Below are 24,618 nucleotides of genomic sequence, written 5' to 3' on the forward strand. Positions count from 1 at the left end.
ACTCTCTGAACCCAAACATTACTTGAATAGTGCAGATGATGGGAGAATGGCCTTCCCCTCCCCGGACCAGGTCCAGCTCCTGTTAAGTAAAACTACTACATTGCTACATTTTACAAGCCAAACATGATGATCCAGTAATGGACATCACATAATTGATAAAACTTAAGACCTCCATGGAACCATCGTCAGGAGCTGGACCAAGTCCAGGGTGGGGTGAGGCCGTACCGCCATCGTCTATACTACTGCTTGTATAACGCTGGGAGACTGCATGAGTGAGTGAGTAATATCATGTTGTTACAAAAGGAGAGAGTGAGTGAATATTGTTTTCCACCCCTGTTAGTGATATTCCAGCAATATCAGGGAGTGGACACAAACAAGCGGGTGACGAGCGAATGCTTCAACCACTAGGTTACCCTACCACCCATTAAGAGAAAGAAAGATAGGCAAGACATGGTCTGAGATGTGTGTCAGTATCGCACATGGACATGAGATGTGTGTCAGTGTTGTATATAGACATTAGACATACGTGTGTCAGTATATTTCATAGTATGCCACACACTACCATAGGCACCATTCACCATTGTTACAGCTGTTATTGTGTTGTAGGAGGAGTGAGTGAGTTGGGTTTAACGCCGCTTTTAACAGTATTCCAGTTATATCATGGCGTGTCAGCTTAATGTGGGAGGAAAGCCCGAAGTGATGCAGGTCTCAGACGTTTACCACTTCAGTGAAACCCACGAGCACGGGTATGGTGCTGACAAATCTAGAAACATAATCGGGGCGAACCGGGATTCGAACCCACAATCATAGGTTACTGGCGTGCCCAAGGGACGCAACTCTGCACAGCGAATCGCGGCGCCTTAGACGACTGGGCCACCCGTGCCCCCTGTTGTAGGGGGAGTATTTGCAGCAACAGACATATGAGGATTATGTTACTGTAAGCAGTATGGGTTTTTTTCCTCCTATAATGGGTAGGTCCATTGATATGCTGACAAGTACTCAGCATTTCTTTAAGGGACTGAAAATAAATTAAATATTCACAATAATTGATGACAGCATTGTAGCAGGACTGCCCACAGACCACAGACACTACGGTGTTTCATCAATGGCCAATATTTATTTGCAGAAATTCGAATGTGATTTTAAAGAAAAACCACCCTGAAACAATCAGGTATACAATATAGCACATATAAAACAATATACATATCATAAACACATATATGTACATACAATTCATATGCATACTAGTATGATGAGATACAGTACAGAGTATTGTTGTAAATGTACTGGGTAGAATATATTTATGTACATGTTAATTAGAAACGTATTCTGTCTTGATATATGATCAAATACATACACTAGATAATGACATGTAAACGACAACATGTAAACAACAAGTAAACCTACCAGGTGTGTGGGCCTGGGTTGATATCACACCTGGGGACGATGCCCCGCTAAGTTTCTGCACAGTAGTGCAAAACTCGTCTGCAGAGGAAATAATAATATATACAGTACATGCAGACGTGCCAATAAGAACAAATACTTTCTATCATATATACATGTAGCTGAACATGAAAGAAATATTATAAAATGCCTCATGCATTCATTCATTTATGTTTACCTTCATTCATTCATTTATGCTTACTTTCATTCATTCATATATGCATACTTTCATTCATTCATGCTTACTTTCATTCATTCATATATTCATACCATGCATGCTTGCTTAGCCTTACCTCTTTTATCACAAGTAAGCTCTATAATTTCTAAAACTACTAATCTTACTTTTTAGTTTAATGCTTATATATGTTTTAATGAATGTAGAATACTTATTTGGTTGTTAAACTCAATAAAATTACGAATCTACATTCCGTGTATTCGTGTCTAAACACACATATGCTCCAAATACAAACAATATCTACAATATTGCAAATACAATTCAATGAATAAAATCCTCAATTCAATAATACAATACTAACCTTGGAATTTGATCTAAGGTTCCCCAATAACGATCCTTGTGAAAAAAACACGTGAATATATATATATATCTTTATCCGTGGAGAGGTATATGTGGAGTGACCACAGTCCTTAGGTGTCCAGCACACAGCATGGCTGAGTACCCAAGCTGGCCATATAGACAAAAGGCTTGAGTAGGGAGAGGGCTGGGGCTATTGTGTTAGTTGAACTTAGTTCACAGGGTGTGACATTCACAAACAAACCATGCACTAAGCATGCTTAGTAAGAGTGATGTGACTGATGGTTTAGTGTTAACAGTAGGCTGAGCAATAAGATAGAATGACTACAACTGCATTTAATTATGTACATGAATTATACTTAAAAGGTAAAATACAAGAAATGGTCACTGCCACTGCATCAGCAGCATTTTCCATAGCCTCAGCTGTGGGTGTAAGAAAGGGTATCAGTGAGTGAGTGAGTGAGTGAGTGAGTTGGGTTTAACCCCCCTTTGAACAGAATTCCAGTTATATCACCCTTGTGTCAGATTGATGTGGGAGGAGACCCAGAAGTGATGCAAGTACCCAGACAAATAGTAGCATTATCCGCATCCTCTGACAGGTAACGATTGATGAAACCATATATGCATCATAATGAATAGTCCACGGTCCAGTTATGTCAGTGCTCTTAGTGCAACGTATCAATATCAATATCAACAGCCATAATAAAATTTATAAAAACCCATTAATTTACTATGCATATGTTTTGGTCCAGACTACACCATGCTTGTGGGTATGGACATGGATTCAGATAAGAAATTCAGTGTTCACCCTTGATGAGTGCCCATCCACCTCACAACACACTCAGTAAACCTCCATTTACCATCTTGGCTGTAAATTATATTGGGATCGCTATTAAGTAAGAGTCTTCTTTCTATAGGCATTAAAACCCATTGTGAGGTTTTACTTTCCAGTCGGGTTAAATCTCATAAACAGGGACATTGTAATGTCCCAGGGATTTTATATAATGTCCTGGGTAATTTATTAATATAACTTCCGTTCAGATTGTAACATGTAATGAAATGTAAAATTAATGACAAATGTTTTCTTTATGTTCCCGAGGATCGAACTCGCAACCTATATATCTGTAGCCCTGTGAGTGTACCACGAGGCTACAGTGGTGTTGATAAGCCTCACTGGTTTTTAGAATGTCCTTTTCAAGATCCGTACGCCAGCAACAGATATTATACGCGCGTTTCCTAAGGTTCATGGAAAGTATGTTCGAAACATAAAAATGTTGATAAATGTTGTTTTAAGTTTCTTTTTTCGGTTTATAAGCATGGAAAAACATTTCCCCCCTTGGTTTTTCCCTCTCCCCAGGGCATGCTCTGTCTACCAAAACCTCGTGAGCGTGTTTTCTCCAATACTTATTAACTCCACATGGTTGAACATGATATTTATTGTCAAACTTGGAAATCGGAACTTCAGCACTCTAGGATTTTAATGGTAGATGTTTTTTGTTTTTTTTATCAAGTTGTGAGAGAGATGCCGCTTTGTTGATGTGACGCAGTTGTTAATATAGACTGTCAACAGGATGGAAAGGCTATTTTAGATCATTATTGAGTCCCCATGTGGATTTTTGACAAACTAATAGCCAATAAGTAGTCTACTAGAAACCATTGTATATCTATACTCACTAGTGTTTTACAAAATATACATGCTTTGTGAATTAAGCAAACCATGCTCTCTCACACAGCAAAAAAAGTGTAGGTTTCCGGATTCCGGAAACCTTCCGGAAACCTTCCGGATACCTTCCCATTTTGGATCCGGCCCGGATACCTTCCGGAAACCTTCCGGAAACCTTCCAAAAATAATGTCAAAATTTGGGGGGTGCATTTTGTTCACTTAAGTGTGAAACATATAAAAAAGTTATCTTGAAAATACCAAGAGATTTGAAGGTTGCTGAAGGCATTTGGAAGGTTTCCGGAAGGTTTCCGGAAGGTATCCGGATGCAAATTTTCTTCATGTATTTTTTAACAATAAATGTGTCAGTGTGGGATATCATTCAACTGCAGTGATTTTCTGAGTCATCACATTCCTCAATATCCTCAGTAATGTTTGAGATTAAATCAGTACATATAGTGTAACTTCATAAGGAGTAAACACTAAAACAAAAAAACTTCCCCCCTCTGCCTTTTAGATAGCTTAAACTCAGTGGGCATTATTGTTTAATGATATAAACTGTGAATTTTATGGACATAAACAAGTCCTCGGGAAAGTACTTGCAATAGGAGACTTAATGGTTTGAGTGACCCCAACTCGAAGGGATCCTGCTTGTATGTAATGAATCATTACTTCAGCTAAGTTGACTGTTTAATAAGGATATTGGTTGAACCTACTAAAGCCTCAATTAGAAGATAAATTGGAATCTGACATGGATTAGATAAATACAAAGGCATAACTACAAAAATCAAGTGCCCTTCAGGCACCAGGAACTTCTTAACCGTGTCATTGTCACTGTAACACAAAATGTTACAACCTGAATAATTATAAAGATTTCAACCAGAATCAACTGCCATTCACTTATTGTCATTGGACTGACCCAAAAGAACTGGTATTTATAACCAAATTTGTTGTTCAGTGATCCTTTTTTCACCCCATAGATAACTGGTCATCCTGGTAAATAAAGACAAAAATGATGCTCAAAATTTCATGTGCTTACATTCAAATCTTTTATTTATTTTTACAGCCTTAAGTCAATCTTCTGTCAATCAATGGGGCATGTTGCATACAATTGCCTTCCTTATTGAATGGTAAAATTTAGAGTTCCCTTTATTCACTAAGTGGACACCATCAGGCAGAAACAAGGAATCCCGCATGTTAAACTGGCGGCTGTGGTCCCATATGGTGACATGAGGGTTGTCACCCAACTGTTCCTGGAGAGTCTTGTTAATTGTCCTCATTTTCTTACTATAAGCATTTCTGCTCATGCCCCTTGGCTTGAGTCTGTCAAATAGAGATCCAAGAATCAGATGTGATGTTGGCATTGCAGCACTGACATGGGAAGCAAGTCTTTCCATCGCGTTTACAATTTCCCCAGCGCCTCTTGCAGAACTGATGTCATTCTCGCCTGAAAAATACAATAGTTGTAAAAGATTGGACAATGGAGTTGGGTGTTATAAGCCTTCAAAATAAACAAAATAAGCAAACAGTTACCCTAAATAATTTGATATTTATGATTAAATTTAATTAAGTCCAATATTAGTTTTCTGACCATGGGTGAATGGCCGGTATTATGACTAGGGGTCTTAAGCTAAATCTAATAACAAAATCACTTACAAAAGCCAATACATATTTTACTTACCGATCTGCATGAAAATTATCCCACAGAATCCTTGAGGGAGTTGCCTCACCTCTTCCATCATCCTGGCTACATCAGCACCACCTATCCCTCGAAAATGTGCTGTGACCCCATTGAGATCTAAATCCCCATGAGCATGAGTGCTTAGCCTCTTGACAAAACTGTGTCCCATGACGTACACATTTATCTTATTCATATTTCAAAGTTAGTGGGAAAATGGTGAATATATCTGGAAGAAAGTAGAATATTGTGGAACTGACTGGTCTCAAAGATGACAGTCACTTAAATATCACCCAAACCGTTGATGCCAAGCTTGCAACAGGTAATTGTTTTGACAGCAATACTAACATGTTCTCCAAAAACATTCTCCGGAAGTGTGATGTTTACACAACCTCAATAGACTTAAGCTGCTTAACATATTTATCTGGGAGAACTGCTGGATTGTATGTAATATTTATGTAGTTTAAGTAAGCACTTATTTCCATTGAGGTTGATGCTTATTACAACATTCTAACATCTGTGTACCCAGGGTAGTCTAGTGCCAGTTAAGTTGGCAAAGCAGTGCTAGATGCAGAAATGACTGTATCAAATATATGAAATACACATAGATAGAGTACAGCCAGGAAGTAAAGGAATATTAATCATCATCCAAGGTAAGTGTGGTTGTGAGATATTATTTTTATACCAAAAGGCAGTAAAATGATTTGTTTGACTTAGTATGGCATTAATGTATTGAGCCAGTGTGAATGATTTCATGAAAAATAATCATGAAACTAAAACGACACCTGAGTATTCATTCACAAGTTTGTACTGCTGTGCCTTCCAACGTATCAGTTCTTGTGGTTCTTTGAATACAATGTGTTTAATACAACTTTTATCAATTTTACAAGTTGACAAACCACATGTCATACCTTAACTCACTTGAACATTCAGTAATGATGGTAGAAAACAAAATATACTACATGATAAAAAGGGACAACAAACAAACAATGCTTAAGATATATATTTCATTTATTAGTAATTATATTTTGTATGTACATATCACAGATTTAACAGTATTCACATGATAGTGACAAATAGCCATGGTGAACTATGACTTCCATTAACTGACACAATAAATAACAAGCACGCACAAGTTCACATACTCACAACCTATTTGTAATTTCTTACCCCGCACCCAGCACTATTCCAGCTATAGCACGGCGGTCTGTAAATAACCGAGTCTGGACCAGACAATCCAGTGATTGACATCATGAGCATCGATCAATGCAATTGGCATCAACCAGGTCAGCGAGCCTGACCACCTGATCTTGTTAGTCGCCTCTTACGACAATGTTAAAAGTTATTAGATTGGTCTGGGTGAAATTGAATAAATAATGCCATACTATATAAACACAGTAGTTGATCATAGTTATCATGTTCACAACATAAAGAGCACTCAAGCACATTCACTCACACTTCACAAGAAAAAGACATCCACATAGACAGTTATTGCACTAATGTACTGAAAAGAAATTGGTTGGTTATATGCATGAAATAAATAGGATAATAAATAAATAAGTACTATTCATAATCAACTATACACAATGGCTTCTCTAGGAAGATGACAAATTGTGTTCTCATGAAGGTTTGATTTGTCAGTTTTTGTAAATCAGCTCAGCAATATTCCAGCTAAATTATGTTGGTATGTAAATAATCGAAGCAAAGCCAGACAATCCAGTGATATAATGTGCAAGGACACATTAAAATTAAACAACTCAACAAATAATGCAAATGCTATTCTAGTGTGCAATGTGAGAAATACTTATGAGTACGAAAGGAAAATGAGTGAGTGAATGCTCAATGACACTCAGCAATATTCCAGCTACATGGCAGTGACCTGTACAGTAGTGAGTCTAAACCAGAGAAACCAGTGATAGATGTAATGTCGTACACCACCATGGTACATTGTCACACCATCTACAAAATCATTGCTATTGACCACCCAATCCATTTAGAAGCATTATAGGCAAACATAAGGTACTGAAGACCTATGCAAACCTTGAATCCCTGAGACTTAATTGATAAAATTGGATAAATAAATTAAAATGCAAATCAAATGCTATTCTAATGTGCATTATGAAGAATACTAGTTAGTATCAAACAAAATAGTGTGAGAGTGAGAGAGAGAGAGAGAATGCAAAATAAGAAAAAAACACTAAGCAATATACCAGTTACATTACAGTGACCTGAAAATAACTTATCCTTGATCAGACAAATACTGGGAGTGAGTTGGGTTTAATGCCGCTTTTAATAGTATTCCAGTAATATCGTGACGTATCAGCTTATGTGGGAGGAAAGCTCGAAGTGATGCAGGTCTCAGACGTTTACCACTTCGGTGAAACCCACGAGCACGGGTATGGTGCTGACAAACCTAGAACCAGGATTCGAACCCACAATCCTACCAAATATCATTATGTATTAGCAAAATCATTGATAACAAACATAAATGAACAATGATACAATAAATGTATCAGATTTTTTGTCTGTGATTCAAACTTGAAAAAGGTATTTCAACAGACAAAAAATCTTTAGTCTTAATTTGTATCACAAAGTAATCTCATCTGAGGTAAGGATTTCTCTGAGTATACTCAATAGAAACTGTTCCTGTTTTGAAACTACATCAGTTGACAAGTTGTCAAAGTAAGATTTGGCGGTGGGGTAGTCTAGTGGTTAATGTGTGGCCTCGTCACACACCCTTATCTCATGTTGGGGCTCACACCCTACGGTGATAATGAGGGCCTACACTTGACTGAAATCCAATATGGAATCGGGTAGGATGACATTTGAAATATCATTATGTATTATCATAATCAATGATAACAAACATAATGATACAATAAATGACAATCTTTCTGATTTTTTGTCTGATTAAATCTTGAAAACCATTTAATGGAGGCATTTCAACAATTTCTCAGACAGAAAATCTGAATTTGTAGCACAAATAATTTTATTTGAAGGTAACAATTTCTTTCTGTTTACTCAATAGAAACTTTCCTGTCTTGTAACGGCTACATAAGTTGTCAATGAAAGAGCAAAGCAGTTAATGCGTTGGCCTGTCGCACCAAAGCCATGGGTACGATTCCCCACATGGGTTCAAAGTGTGAAGTGCATTTTCCGATGATGAAATACTGCTAAAGGCGCCCTAAAACCATACTCACTCAAAGTAGGAGGAAATATGAAATGATCTCAACAATGCAGTGTTATTTCATTTGCTTCATAATATTACAAGTTTACATCTAGCCCAATACAGTGAAGCCCCACCTTAACATATCTCAATCTGTGTCATGGTTACTCGTAACTAGTTTCTAATGATGAATAAACATGTTTTTGCTGTAGTTTAGGCGACTATGCTTGTCGCAAGAGGCGACTTAAGGGATGGGGTGGTCAGACAAGCTGACTTGGTTGATGCATGTTGTATACCAATTGCGTAGATCAATGCTCATGATGACATCATGCTGGGTGTGGCGTTAGCTGGGTGTTAGCTGGGTGTTAGCAACATTCAATTACAAAACATGATGGCGTTTTGTAAAGAAATCAAGTCTAGACCAGACAATCAAATGATTGACATCATGAGCATCAATCCATGGCACATGTAATGACATGTAATTAAGTCACCGACACCAAAGACCACCCAATTAATTACCTCCTACAGCAACCATGGGGTGCTGCCAACTTGCAGGGGATCTATATTCTTACACGGAATCCCCATTAGTGTTCTTACTGTAGACTGCAGTTGGCAATACATTATCAACATGACAATTGAGATGTGAGAACAAATGATGCTAAAAAGGTGTGTTAGTCCACAAATGATAATGCAAATAGTGCTAAATAAATATAATCAGGGTTTATCTCAGGAACTAACGAGTAAGTGCCTGTGGCTGGCAACTTTTTGCAAGAACAAAATGATTGCATTTTGGTGTTAAATATTTGTAACATTCCGAGCAAGACTAACGTGTACAACAATTTGAATTAATAATATTTTGATTCAATTTTCGGAATATATCCGTACTTTTGCCATGTATACCCTTAACAAAGACCCACCTCAAACCAAGATAAAACCCTGAAAATACTAATTACCTGATCTCTATACTGACAACCTACTGTTCGCTTGTCCTGTTTGGTGTAGGCTGACTGGGGCTGGACTCAAGCAAGGCTGGAAATAACAAAACCTCCACATTGAATGCTCATTTTGATACTCCGAGGCAAAGAAGACAGAACCATGTCTAATGTGATTAAGCTTTGCTCACATAAGTACAATGCAAGAGATCTGTTACTGATGTACCCCTCTCAAGATATCTGCAATACTGCCGAAATCTGAGTAAAAGCCACATTTCAACCCATGGTCTCAATCATCAACAGATGCATAATTACATATGGGCTTTCATTTACCAAGAAAACTATCGATCAAACGCATGTTAGGGGTGTCGGATTTTATGGAAAAACTAATTAAGCTACAGACTGTTAAAAAAGGGGAATGTTCTGCAACACAATTTACATTGTTGCTGACAGATTTTCTAAAAGAGATATGCAGGCTTATAGTGTTAATTAAAAAATAACTGGTTATCACACAAAATCCCAGCTCCACCCCAAGAATATCAAAATGGCTGGTCACAAAATGAAAGGTCACCGTTTTGTTAATCCAAATGTGAATTTTAAAATTTACGTTTTTGTCCCACATTCATAAACTACAGACAAGTCTAAAAAAGAGCATTTGACATTTACCATCTCTCACATGCGTGGATCGAATGGCCCATGACGGCAACTTCTTCGGCATGGACTCCTCACAGCTCCTCGTCGGGTCGTACTCCAGCTTGGCCTTGGGTGGTCTCCTCACATGCTTCAGAGCAGCCTCGGTCCGTTCGTCTAAATACTTCTTTATGTCCACCATCTGTGTGGACTCCCACTGTATTTCGTGAACCCATCTCATCCCAGGCTGGTCATCGTCGCTTACATCTGGAGAGGTACACTCCCGGGTGAGGACTTCTTGTACGCGTTCCTTCCAGGCTGCTGGCTTGGGGCACTGGTCCAGTGAGTTCTGGCGGGACTTCAGTTTCTGCAGAATTAATGAAAATTGATTGTTGCCATTGGTATGCAACGACTTAATTATTTCACTTATGAATTACTGTTTCTGTAATGTAAGGTAAACAGCTGTAAGGTAAATCAGCCAGTATTGATTTATGTTCTTTCTGCTTGCAGTTGCAGTTATCAATAATTTATACGAAACATTCTTAGATTCTTATCTAATCTTAATAGGGAAGAATGATTTATGTTCCAACAAAGAAACTTAGTAAAATCTAACTATTTGTTTACATTTGTATACTTATCCTGCATTACAAATAGCAAAAGAAACCTACTGATATTTACATGGCAAATTATCACTTACTGCTGTTCTTCTCTTGTTCCTCCTGGCTGCTCGTCTGTGGTCTGCTTTCTTTCCGGTGATGCTGCGGGTGTAGTCGTCTTTCTTGTTGATCCATATGTTCTTGAAGGCTGCTACAAGTATAAGTAACATTCACATTGCAGTAATTTCCACAAGATTATTTAATGAATTTGATAATTAGTATACACATCTGAATGAACACTTTCAAATGTGTGACTGAACATTTTTACTGCAGGTCTTGTTTTGCAGATTATGTATGTCTTAAGTTCTTGTTTAAGTACAAGTAATATGGACATGTATGTATTAATAAATTGTGTCTATTGCCTGTCATAAAAGGCGACTAACGGGGACGGTTGGTCAGGCTCGCTGACTTGGTTGATGCATGTCATGGATCCCAATTGCGTGGATCGATGCTCATTATATTAATCACTGGATTGTCTGGTCCAGACTTGATTATTTACAGACTGCCGTCATATAGCTGGCATATTGCTGAGTGCAGCGTTAAACAACAAACAAACAAAAAAATCTTGTCTATTGGTATCAGACCCATGGCCTGTTTCCTTAGTACTTAACATTCACAGGATTCTGATTAGTGTATGTGCTTTTGATATAGTGTACTCCCAATACCATACCTCGCAAAGTGTCCATGTTGGCCCATTCCTTCTCTGAGTGATTTTTCAGGACCTCTCCAATCACCCGATCTCTCGCAACAGTGACCGAATCACTGTTGTAGCTGAAATCACATCACAGTTACATATAGGATCCAGTGTTTTCGTTTACTTTGAAGATACATTCCAGAGAACTTGTACATATCCATAATTTACGTAAGACATTATTCATAAAACAACCATAAACATCATTTCTAAACAATCAATTTGGTAGACATGTACTGATTTGCAACTGACTAATGATAAAGAACTCATTTGTGAGCCCCACTGTTATAAACTCTGATAATTGTGTGTGATATTTTTGTAGAAAATTCAGTTTCAATAAATTCAAATTATTGCATATACAGAATATACTCACTCAAGATACTCAACTACAAGAGGTGAGTCCTTCTCAGTCTGGAGGATCTTCATAACCCTCCGTATCACACTCTGAAACAAAGATAACAATAGTGATATTCTCATATCATTACATTACCGGTTGTATGAGAGTTTGTAAATAATCAAGTCTTGATCAGACAATCCAGTGACTGACATCATGCGCATCAATTGTGATATGATTAACCAAGCCAGTGAACCTGACCACATGATCCTGTCCATCAAATCAAATAAATCAAATGTAATTTCGAAATCACAATTTTGACTATACCAGTTTACAATAACATTATTACTTTTTATAAATAAACCTTCACAATGTAGCTAAAAAGTAAAGATTGGTAATTAGAAGGAAGAACATGCATCTTAGATAACATTAATAAAACATTGCTGATGCATTATGTGTTCTGCCAGGACAATTTATAGCTGTCGAAATTGGAGAGATATAACAGATTAAGTAATCCTTGTGTTTGTAAACATTGCATAAAACCTAGTCAGATAGTTAGGCCATAATCAATTTCTTAATAGTTTTCTTAGACAGATGTTACAGAAGCCTTTGCACGATTAGGAAATTGAACAACTGAACAGATATTTTACCTGACATTTCCGCAAATTGGTCTTTCTGCCCACTGGCGTTGAAGAAAAGCTGGCCGGGTCTTTCGGAAATCGTCTTTCGAGGGAATCTAAACTTCTCTGAATTCCGTCAAGTCGTCCCATGACAGTTGGATATGAAGTTTGCGACGATGACGGTGTAGAAGGAGGTGTATCCATGTTGGCGATTATCGAAGATGACGTGATTAATACTTGGCTGACGATTGAAATTGAATGATAAGCCATGATGACAGCTGAGTCCATTTACATCCATGTTTCAAAATGGCGCCTTCGTGATGGATTATGGGTAAAATGTGTTCCACTTATTTTATTTATTTATTTCAACTATGTTTTGCTTCGTATACGAGATATACCATTGCAATACATATGTTGACTTTATTACAAGATATTACATTCTAAAGTTTACAAATAACTCGTAATCATTCAATTGAAATCATTTTCCGATTATGTCCGGAAACACACGAGTGTAACAACGATGTTACGGAACACACCGAACACCTTACAATAAAGCATTTATTTTTTTAAATACTTAAACAGTACGGTGTTTAAACATTATAAAATGTATAAGGTTAATACACATGCGTTTTAGTGTATTGTTCTTATAGAATATATCGGTTTTTTAGTATCCGAGTACTTCCGGAAAAAACGTAAACACTCATTGCACATCCGGCTGTATTGAGAACAACACGTATTTCGAAGCTTGTTTTGCTTATTGGTACAGATCGTTGTGTTTTTGAGGCATCAATTCTGCAGTAATGTCTGTTGATAAAGTTTTATGTACACATTGTGATACATTTGTCTCCCGTCGTACGAAATATTCCCACAGCAGGCTAGATTGGCAAAGCAAGTTACCAGACTATGAGGCGCGGAAGCGACGGATTCTTGCATCAGGTAAATGATATGTTATTTTGGTAATGCTTAGTTTAACTTGGTTAACACCATCTTAACAACCATCACCTGGCTGGGATTGTTTTCACCTTTGAATTAATGACAACTTCACCTTAAATGTCTCAACTAGATCTACTTCACTTACATATAGATCTATGTTTATGTACATGCACAATTTCATGCTTTCTAACCTATGCTCAATTTTTCAGATGTGGAGAAAGATGATATTTCCAAGAAAAGGAAGGCTAATGACAGCGTCGAACAGGAAAAAGAGACACACAAGGTATTATATTTTGCCTTCAAGTGTAACAACTTTACACATTTGCTATATCCGCTTAGCTATGGTCACACTGTCTTTTCATTACATTCTTGCCCTATTCTTTTGAAAGAGAGTTTCATGTGTGCTTGAATTTTATTTTTTTTTAGTTCATATCTTATCATGAATCTTTTCTTCTTCGCCAACAGCAACCATCCGGGACAGCGTGTTCAAGACTAGATATCCGGAAGGATACAGTAAATGATGGTAAGCTTTTCTTATATTTACTCCACTTTTCTAAGGATGTCAAACCAAGTCATCAGGCCTGACCACCTGATCCAGTTAGTCACCTCTTACGAACAAGCAATTCTAACCAGAAATCCTCACGTGACACTTCATCTATTAGACCTAGTTATTATCCTTAAAAATAAACAGTTTTAGAATCATCATTTTAAATACCATGTCAATCTTCTAAAAACTACTAGAAAAAGTATTGTAGTTGTTCACACTATACTGTGAAAGTATTTTTTGTTTGCACTAGATCGGTTTGTCTTTGAGGCCTTAATGTCCCATTCCGTATTAGTATTTCGTTTAATTTTGCTACAACACCGAGGTTAATCAGTGAAGATTCAAATTAGAATTTATCTTCACCAACCCATGCTGGAGGTGACTAAAGGGATCAAATGGGCAGGCTTGCCGACTTGGTTGATGCGCGCCATTCTATCCCAACTGCGTAGAGCCATGGTCATGATGTCTATGAATGAATTGTCTGGCCCAGACTTGCTTATTTACACTTGCAGCCTGTCTACATATAGCTGAAATATTGCTGAGTGCGATGTTAAATAACAATCAAACAAAATCAGATACTGTGACCTGGTTACAAGAGGAAAGATTCTATGTAGAGCATATTTCGCTTTTCATATTTTAATATCAATCAATGTTTATTGATAGTCATCTCTTCAACTGACCTGATTTGCGCCACTTGAGAACACATCAAATGTTAAGGTCACAAGATGAGATGCACAATATTTGACAAGAAAAGACAAATGTTCTATTTATTTTGTTCTTTATTAGTAATTTTGATGGTTTATAGCCAGAACGCCATAGTGAGGCATACTAAAAGTAGTTCTGAGAGCAGGTATTATTTCATTGAATGAAATTACATGTTAATACCTATTTTAGATTTTCAGATAAATATTTTATCACTAAATACATAATAAATATACTTATATATAGGTTATAAATGAACATGTTGCATGTAACCAGTACAGTAAGATTACACATAACTACACTTGGCGAGACTAATGAGTGGGTTGGTGATTGAGGATGGTTTTAGACATTGGATTCATGTGGAGCCTCGTCTTTGGGGTGACGAGCAAATTTTTTAACCCCTAGACTACCCATTGCCCCTCTAAGTTAGTTTAAGTTAAGGAAGTTCATCTGTTTATTTCACCGGTTTTCAGATAGATATATTAGGCTTACTCAATGAATCAGTGTCTATCACACAATGTGTTGTGAATATATAAGTTTACATTTGGTGAAAATAATGCTTTTCAGATTATTTTTTTCTGGTTGTAGAGTTGGATGAGCTCAGTGTTTTAATAACCTCGACTGTATTTTCACAAATACGTTTATGTCACATGCTGTCATGTGAAAGGTTGTTTAAGACAGGCTGTTTGTGAGAAGTACTTGAGGTCTTTTTCGTGTTCAAACTCATGAATAAATCAGGCATTTAGAGAAAATGTTCAATACTAAAATGCAATTAGAAGTGTAGGGATTTATAGCTGCTAAGTGGAAGATAAGTTTTGCTTGTTTACCAATCCAGATTTCTTTTGAAATAAAAATGTTTGAACCAATCTGTTTTAATTTGGTGTCAGCCTCTGTTCCCTTTGGTAAGGGAATTTGGCAGATAATGGATCAATGTTTACATTTCATGATTAATTGTATCAGGTTTATGTGCATGTCCTTAAGTCCTTACCCCTATAGTTTTTAATGTAACTATATATCTCTTACTTGAATAATAGAAAATACACATTTGTTTCAAAGTGGAATTGAATGTGTCATTTAGGGCCAAATGCATTTTACTAAGTTTACAAAATAGACATCCTTGAGCTTTACTAACTATGGGTTATTTCATTTTTGGTGGGTACTGCACATTCAACAGTGACGTGTGTATTGTCTAAGTCTGCTCGTTTCATCTGTCTGGCTCCACTCTTAACGACATCAATTAAATATAATGATTAACTGTATATAAGCTGATAAAGTTGTCTGTTAAGATGTGTTTATTGTCCAAGTTTGCTTGTTTGCTTGGTAGGCTCTGCTCTAACGAGATCAGTCATAAAGCAGTCATGAGCAGTCATAAAGACACCTGGCTAAATTCCATGTTATTGTTCATTAGTTACACCTGATTGATTTTTATTGCCCAAATGAGGTGATGCTTGTACATTTTCACCTAGTATTACATAGATGCTTATTTCCTTCTTATTATTAGTTACTGATTTTTTGTCAGCTTTTTTCACATCCAATTCAGGTTATTGATTTGCCTTAAAAGTATGACAGTTATGATACATTTATGAAGTGCATGAACTTGTAAGTCACTGATCTTTTTAGTGATATCATTATGTAAGATACTTAAAAAAGTATAATAATACTGATATAATACAATACATACTTTTTAAGTTAAAATTTATATGGGCCAGTTTTTTGTGTAATACGTGTCTCATAAGATTTGTTGCACGAACTGCTTATAAGGAAATTATTTCTTGATTTTCAGAACTTCCACCAGACAGCCCCTGGATTCCCTTGACAGAAAAACCTTGCAACGCTGATGCCTTTGCAGACACAATCAACATCGATAGCAAGGTAAAATATGTAAAACTTATTTAATAGATATTTATGCTGACCTAATTCAAAATATATCATTTTTAGTTTTAACAAAATCAGTAAATGTGTTATCATTTCATAAGATTTTCTGGTCCATGACTTGATGGTCTGGTTTGTTTACAGGGTATGCTTAGCCCTTTCCTGAATACTTGGTGTAATCACTGATTTTCAGTGATCTGTTCACAGAATTTTCATTGCTGTTTTAGATAAGTTGTGTCTGTTTCGTTTGATAATCGAGACTGGTATTTTCTGGCATTAACGTTTTATATTTACATGTTTCAATTGCAAAGCCACATACAACAAAAAAGATACCACAAACTACTAAACATTCAATGCATTTTGCTGATGCTTGCCAAACTGATTTCAGAATTCTGTTTTATGCAAGTTTTGTAAACGCAGTTTGGATGATGTATCATGATAAAGATAATCCTTTCTTGACCTTTGATATTTGTATCTCTATCAGCATATGACCCCAACGGATATCATTTTTATCCATTGGCTTTAATAGAAACCTACCCATTTTATGATAAATCTCAAATATCTCACGTTGTAAAATTTATAATAAACATGGCATACTTGCCAATTATGCAGCCAAATTTTTACACCATTTTAAAGTATAATATGACATATGTAGTACCCAGGAAAAATGAATACTATTTTATATATACAAGTAATCAGTAATGTATTGAGTTTTGATTGTTAGGTCTAACCCATGCTAACCTCATGGGTTAGAATTGGCTCCCAGCAAACTATGCTGGTCTTAAGAGGCAATCAAATGGATTGGTCAGACACAGGTCATAGCCTGCTATCGTACCTATCAATCACTGTATTGTCTGGCCCAGACTTGATCATTTACATCCCAACGCCATCCATATACATAGTTGGAATATTAATATGTGCAGCATTAAAGAAAAATAAAAAAGAACCAAATCCCACAGTCTGTCATTTCAAATACTTCTGTAATCATGTGTTTTTCTTTGTTCAAAAGGAGGGATTCAGCGACAAGGAAGGGAAAACAAGTGAAGCAACAATGGGCCAAAGTGACAGAGACTTATCATTTACTGGTATGTTTATGTTTGTTATGTTTGTTATACTGTTCTTCTAAACATCATTTTTGTTTGTGTTTTTTTTGCATCCTTCCCTTTTTTCGGGCTGCAGTAAACAGTTGATTTTCTCAATGCACATCAGTCTATACTATGAACTATTTTGAACTACATTTGTAAATGGGAGACCTTTTAATAACAACAATGAGTTGAATGTTTATCAAATGTATATCTGACTTTAAATATGGCATCAGTCATCAACATTGTAATGACTTGTGATAAACTGAATATTGATGATGTTTGAAATCTTAAACATTGCTATTTTATTGTGTGTATATTGATACGTTTCATATGACTTGATGATTGTACATCTTGATGATTGAGAAAATTGAATTGTGATGAAAGAGATAGTTTCATGTAAACTGTGAGGCTGGCCTTGCTTCCTCTAAGCTCGGGGCGGTCGGGTAGCTTGGTGGTTAAAATGTTTGCTCGTCACGCCGAAGACTCGGGTTCAATTCCCGACATGGGTACGATGTGAAGCCCATTTCTGGTGTCCCAAGCCGTGAAATTGCTGGGGTATTGCTAAATGTGGCGTAAAACCATACTCACTCACAACTATAACAGGGATTATATTTGCTCATTACTAAGTCTTTTAGATGTATTATGTTTGTTTTGATGTGTATTGATATTCATGTACTTACATACGACATCATTGAATTATCTCAACTTGCTTTGGGGCACCTAGTGGTTAAGGTATTTTTCTTTTCACATGGGGGCAGTAGGGTATTCAAATGGTTAAAGAGTTCTCTTGTAACACCGAAGACCAAGGTTCCATTCCCTGAAGCCCATCTTTGTTGTCCCCTGTCGTGATGTTGCTGGAATATTGCTTAAAGCTGTGTAAAACCATACTCATTCGCTGCTGTTCACATGGGTACAATGTGTAAAGCCCATTTGGGGTGTCCTCCCGCCATGACACGTATATAACTGTTTGCTGAAAGGGACATAAAACAGTACTCTACAACAGCCCCTCATACCCTTTGCATTATTTGTTAAGGGTGTCTACTTGCTCCCTTTGATCTGTGGCTATTGAAGAAATTAACAAATAAGGTCATGGTTTCATGTAGGGCAAAAGAGTACTGAAGACACTACTAGATTGTCATTCATTTCCAGTTACGTCTTCGTTAGTAAGAGCAATGTGCAAAATGAAATGTAGGATAAATATTTCAAAATAGACAATATTCTTGATTATGTAATTTTTCGTAATGTATGTTTGTACTGAACTAGAATGGAATTTTCTTTGCAGAGGCCATACCGTTGCCAGTTGATGAAAGTTTTGTCCACACTGGAGACAATGAAAGCTTTGTAAGTAAACAATTTTGTTGTATTTTCTGCTTGTTTGTCTCTGCCATTTGTAGAACATGTACATGAAGTGATGTCATTACAGTTGAATTATCATTGTTCCCCTTTATGTTGCATAGAGGGCAGGTACTTAAAAACTGGTATGAGGGTGTAGTTCTCATACTTTTCACCAAACCAAATGGTATCACACTAATGTTAAGCGGAATGGAAAGGATTTCGGGGTTCATCTATAAATATTGATGAGAGGACTGCCTCTGTTTTCACAAGTACTAGTAAACACTTTCCTAGTTGATTCAATGTTTGATATCTTTGTTGAATCGCAAAATGTATTTAAGCATGTCAACTCGAGGAATGATAATGATAATAACATTCCCATATAGCAGATTGTCAAAAGAACATTGTTCCTATCCAGCATCACAAGCTGCAACCAAAGTTTGTTCACGTAGCTAGTGTAACACATGGTTTCAGATGGCCTGTGTGACTTTTTGTTTCTGAAATCAATTAGACCAACCCACAAGTGTTTTGTTTTAATTTTAATAACGTTACTTTTTGAGAAAACAGCCTGAAGTGTCAAGGATATTGGTGCAAAGAACCTGTCCAATTCATTTATCAAGAGTTTTATACTTTTAGTGTGTTATGACTCCCTACAATATACTAGGTGTCTCTATAATTTGGTCAGAATGCTCTAATAAATGTTGTGCAACAAGTAATGTGTTAGAGGTGGGGTGTGTTAGAGGTGGGGTGTGTTCACAAAATAAATCATGCAAGTTATTTCAACAATATCAAAGCTATGGATATTGTTCAATAATGAGTCACTAAGAGATATTGATTATGTATTCATATTTATTTCTTGGAAATGCTTCATGGTAATTTATCCTGGGCAATAAATTCTATCGGTTGTACAATCTATCATGTTCATATGAGCTTTAGAAAGAAAATAGAAACAGTACTTTATGGGTTCTTTAAACAGTTCTACCCTCGACACTACAGCATTTTGTCTTCAGTAGGAAAGTTCTTGCCCATTAAATTATTGTCGTGTTGAATCATTTGTGAATCACCAGTTTTACAATATGTAATAAATTGTTTCAGGAATGTGGATTTCAAAATGAAGACCATACAAGGGACCACCCAACAGAGCAGAGCATTCCACAGAAGGCACAAGACATTGTTAAATGGATTGTGACATCAGTTTTTTCAATTCAGTTGACACACAATATTAGCAATGCTGGCATTGTTAAGGTTCTGATCCTGATTGGGCAAATTTTGGCTCTGATGGCAACGATTCCTAAATTATTGTCGTCAGTTGCAAAGATATTCCCAACTAGTCTGTACATGGCCAAAAAGCTTCTCAACATACAATGTGATAATTTCACAAAGTATATCGTCTGCCCTAACTGTTGTGCACTTTATGCATATACCAGTGTCATTCATGTTGTTGATGGCACTGAGGTTGCTATGAAGTGCACAAACATGGTGTATAGTTGTCGTGCAGCTGGCAAATCGGGTAGAAAACAAGGCAAAGTTCATTGCAATGCTACCCTTGTTAAGGAAGTATGTCTTAAGGGTGGGAAAATACATTTTTCCCCTTTAAAGGTCTTCTGCTACAGTGGCATCATTGAAACTTTGCAGCGTTTTCTCTTGCGGCCCAAGTTTTTGGACAAGTGTAACATGTGGCGTCACAGGAATGTTCCTTCCAATTTATTTGGTGATGTGTATGATGGGGAAATTTGGAAGAGCTTTTATGAGCATGGTGGCACTGACTTTCTCTCTCAACCACATCACTTTGGGGGAATGTTAAATGTTGATTGGTTTCAACCTTTTGATCGTCGGAGCGACATATCAGTAGGTGCACTGTACATGGTCCTCATGAACCTCCCACGTGATGAAAGGTTTAAACGAGAGAACTGCTTGCTTGTTGGTATTATCCCAGCTCTCTCGAAGGAACCAGAGAGTTTAAACTCCTTCCTTACACCATTAGTCACAGAGTTAAAAGCACTGTGGAATGGCGTGTTGATGGAAGTTCAAGGCTCGTCAGCATCTGTGTCAGTGAAAATGGCTTTGATGTGTGCATCAGCTGATATTCCAGCTGCCAGGAAACTTTGTGGTTTCATGGGTCATGGTGCCACTCAAGGCTGTTCTCACTGTACAAAGCCTCTTTGGTCAAATGGCATTCGTGACTGTGGGCTCCCAAATCTTGTCCAGTGGCCAAGCCGCAACAGGGAAGATCATCTTCGGTGTGCAAGTAAGGCCAGTGCTGCTACTTGTCTCACAAAGAAGAAGCAGGTTGAGAAGTTTTCTGGCTATCGTTACACAGCCCTTCTGGAGTTGCCTTACTTTGAACCCTCCAGAATGAGCGCAATTGACCCAATGCACAATCTCTTTCTTGGGACAGCCAAGAAATTGTTTGGTCACTGGGTCGAGAAAGAGATCTTATCTTCAGGGAATCTCTCAGAGATAAGCTCCAAAATTCAGTCAATCAATGTAACCTCAGAGGTCGGTCGTATTCCCACTAACATAGCTACAAACTATGGACAAATGACTGCAAAGGAATGGAAGAATTGGGTACTTGTATATTCCCTCATTTGTCTGAAGGGCCTCTTGCCAGTGAACCATCTTCGCGCATGGCAGACATTTGTTCTGGCATGCAGACACTACTGTCAACCTTGCATTAGCAATATCAATATAGGTATTGCTGGAAGGCTTATGGTAAAATTCTGCAACCAAGTGTCAGAGCTGTATGGTGCTCATTTTCTGACACCCAACATGCATTTACACTGCCATTTGGAAGAGTCTGTTCGTAGCTTTGGTAGTATTTATGGTTTCTGGCTATTTAGCTTTGAGCGATACAATGGAATACTATCTGACTTCTCAACAAACAAAAGGTGTGTAGAGGACCAGCTGATGAGAAAGTTTCTCATGTATTCTGTCTCACATGTTGATGTTGATCCAGAATTTTCACCCCTGTTAGAGAAACTTTTGGATGTTTCATCAAAAGCTGAAGTCTTAGTCTCATCACCAGAGGTTACATTAGCATCAACAATGTCAGTACGTGAAGTTTCCTCCAGTGTTTGGAGTGACATGTCACTTATCACTCTCAAAGATCGAAACACTTCATTCCATAATCTTGGCAAAGAGCATCTTGACAATTTATGCAAGGTGTATTCTTTCATGTACAGCAAATCCGTTCATTTGGGCATGCTGTCATGTATGTACAGCAGACGCACATCATTGTCTTGGAACAATGAATCTCTTGGCTGTGAGACGAACAACCGTTCTCTTCGGAACAGCCTCATCTATGCGTCATGGGCAGACAGTCACTCATGTTTGTCAAATGTATTGTCTCCTCGCCCAGCAAGGGTGAAGTACTTCATACTTCACAACCTTGAATTACATCCAGGTCAGACAGTTCAACATGTGTTTGCATTTGTTGAATGGTTCAAAGTTTCTGCAAATGACTTAGGCTATCTAAACCCAGTCACTGTTTGGTCAGCCAAATGTCAGAACGATGGGCCTGCCTCATTTCTGCCTGTGCAACGCATTCAGGGTAAATGTGCTTGGCATATGGAAGTGCAGAATTGTCAGAGATTCATTGTTACTTGTCCAGTGCCCAAATCATTCTACTTGTAGATGCATGCCTCCCAAATATCCACATCAGTGTGACTAGTCTTGGTGGTTTACACCGACACTCTACAAATCTGAATAAAAAATGCCATGTCAGTGTGACTAGTCTGGGTGGTTTACACCGACACTGTACAAACCTGAATGAATAATGCCACGTCAGTGTGACTAGTCTGGGTGGTTTACACCGACACTGTACAAACCTGAATGAATAATGCCACAGCAGTGTGACTAGTCTGGGTGGTTTACACCGACACTGTACAAATCTGAATGAATAATGCCACAGCAGTGTGACTAGTCTGGGTGGTTTACACTGACACTGTACAAATCTGAATGAATAATGCCACGTCAGTGTGACTAGTCTGGGTGGTTTACACCGACACTGTACAAACCTGAATGAATAATGCCACGTCAGTGTGACTAGTCTGGGAGGTTTACACCGACACTGTACAAACCTGAATGAATAATGCCACAGCAGTGTGACTAGTCTGGGTGGTTTACACCGACACTGTACAAATCTGAATGAATAATGCCACGTCAGTGTGACTAGTCTGGGTGGTTTACACCTACACTGTACAAATCTGAATGAATAATGCCACGTCAGTGTGACTAGTCTGGGTGGTTTACACCGACACTGTACAAATCTGAATGAATAATGCCACGTCAGTGTGACTAGTCTGGGTGGTTTACACTGACACTGTACAAACCTGAATGAATAATGCCACAGCAGTGTGACTAGTCTGGGTGGTTTACACCGACACTGTACAAATCTGAATGAATAATGCCACAGCAGTGTGACTAGTCTGGGTGGTTTACACCGACACTGTACAAATCTGAATGAATAATGCCACAGCAGTGTGACTAGTCTGGGTGATTTACATGGACACTGACACATGTATATCTGTTAGAGAATGATGTTGAGTAATTACTCTATGTGCCTCTTCTTGTGGTCTGTGATATGTAAATATGAAACATTATGCTTATTTGTTGTCGATCAATAAATGTATTTTTTATCTTAGAATTTTTTTGTTTTGTTTCATTAGCATCAGTCATAGATGTTGAGATTCAGATTACCTGATACGCCAGAATAAAGCTGCTGGGCATATATTCAATATGTCAATGCTCTTAATGTTTTCTGCAACTAATACTGCACTTTGAACAGTTTTTATTGCTGTGTCTGTCGAAAATAACAGCTTTTGTCTCTGTGATGAAGTTTATTTAGTTTATACACTATTTATGCCATGACTGTTATGCACCTATATGGGAAAATAATCACTGATGAATTCTGTTTTATGATCTCACTAGGACCAAAGGCCAAAGTGAGCATATGGTGGTATGATGGCTGTCAATGTTCTTCCTAAGTACAAATTGTATGTATGAACATAAAAGTTAAGAATACTGTTAAGCTCCATAATAGAACTCGCATTGCCTATTGCAATTATGTCAACATATAAAGATCATAACAAAAGAAAGTTGTGAAAAACTTCAAAAAGACAGCATGCCCAAAGATTTCTATAACATGAGGAGATAGCATGTGCTGAAAATTACTGCAGTTGTATGATATGCCCAAACCATGAAGAAAATTTGCATCCGGATACCTTCCGGAAACCTTCCGGAAACCTTCCGGAAACCTTCCAGATGCCTTCAGCAACCTTCAAATCTCTTGGTATTTTCAAGATAACTTTTTTATGTGTTTCACACTTAAGTGAACAAAATGCACCCCCCAAATTTTGACATTTTTTTTGGAAGGTTTCCGGAAGGTTTCCGGAAGGTATCCGGGCCGGATCCAAAATGGGAAGGTATCCGGAAGGTTTCCGGAAGGTTTCCGGAAACCGGAAACCTACACTTTTTTTGCTGTGTCAATTATAGGCTCGCGTTAAAATATGATAAAAAAGTAACCATTATATACTGAGAATGAACATTAAAAACAGTAAAAACATATGTCTTGGTGAAATGTGTTAATATTACTAGCCTAATAAAAAAATGTAATAAATAAATTACCAATATTTCTTACAAATACAATGTAGCATAAACGGTCTCAAAATGCAGGAAATAGGGTTTAAGAGCATCTTATTTGTGCAATTGCAAAATTGGTTTTGCTTACACTTAAAATAAAGCTAGTTGCGCCCCTAGAGGCTCGTGTCCTAGTTCTACTCTGATTCCCCGATGTCCTCCATAGCGCAC

The 24,618-nt window shown here is 37.4% G+C and overlaps 2 protein-coding genes across 2 annotated transcripts; one reads left to right on the forward strand and one right to left on the reverse strand.

Moving 5' to 3' along the window:
* Nucleotides 1-6,306: 6,306 nt before the first annotated feature.
* On the reverse strand, nt 6,307-12,631 carry LOC124143987. The gene is made up of 6 exons (XM_048399166.1): nt 12,373-12,631; nt 11,762-11,832; nt 11,368-11,468; nt 10,739-10,848; nt 10,078-10,408; nt 6,307-9,508 (listed from the first exon to the last, which is right to left on the reverse strand). Exons 1-6 carry the CDS (start codon nt 12,628-12,630, stop codon nt 9,453-9,455), a joined length of 927 nt encoding a protein of 308 aa, XP_048255123.1. The 5' UTR covers nt 12,631; the 3' UTR covers nt 6,307-9,452.
* An 84-nt stretch (nt 12,632-12,715) lies between these two features.
* LOC125381851 lies at nt 12,716-23,452 on the forward strand. The gene is made up of 7 exons (XM_048399165.1): nt 12,716-13,278; nt 13,485-13,558; nt 13,741-13,798; nt 16,305-16,393; nt 17,403-17,478; nt 18,761-18,819; nt 19,906-23,452. The coding sequence occupies exons 1-7, from the start codon at nt 13,143-13,145 to the stop codon at nt 22,441-22,443; spliced, it is 3,030 nt and encodes a 1,009-aa protein (XP_048255122.1). The 5' UTR covers nt 12,716-13,142; the 3' UTR covers nt 22,444-23,452.
* Nucleotides 23,453-24,618: the final 1,166 nt, after the last annotated feature.

The sequence above is a fragment of the Haliotis rufescens genome, unplaced genomic scaffold (genome assembly GCF_023055435.1).
Source record: "Haliotis rufescens isolate VD_foot unplaced genomic scaffold, xgHalRufe1.0.p SCAF_196, whole genome shotgun sequence".
Classification (NCBI taxonomy): Eukaryota; Metazoa; Mollusca; class Gastropoda; order Lepetellida; family Haliotidae; genus Haliotis; species Haliotis rufescens.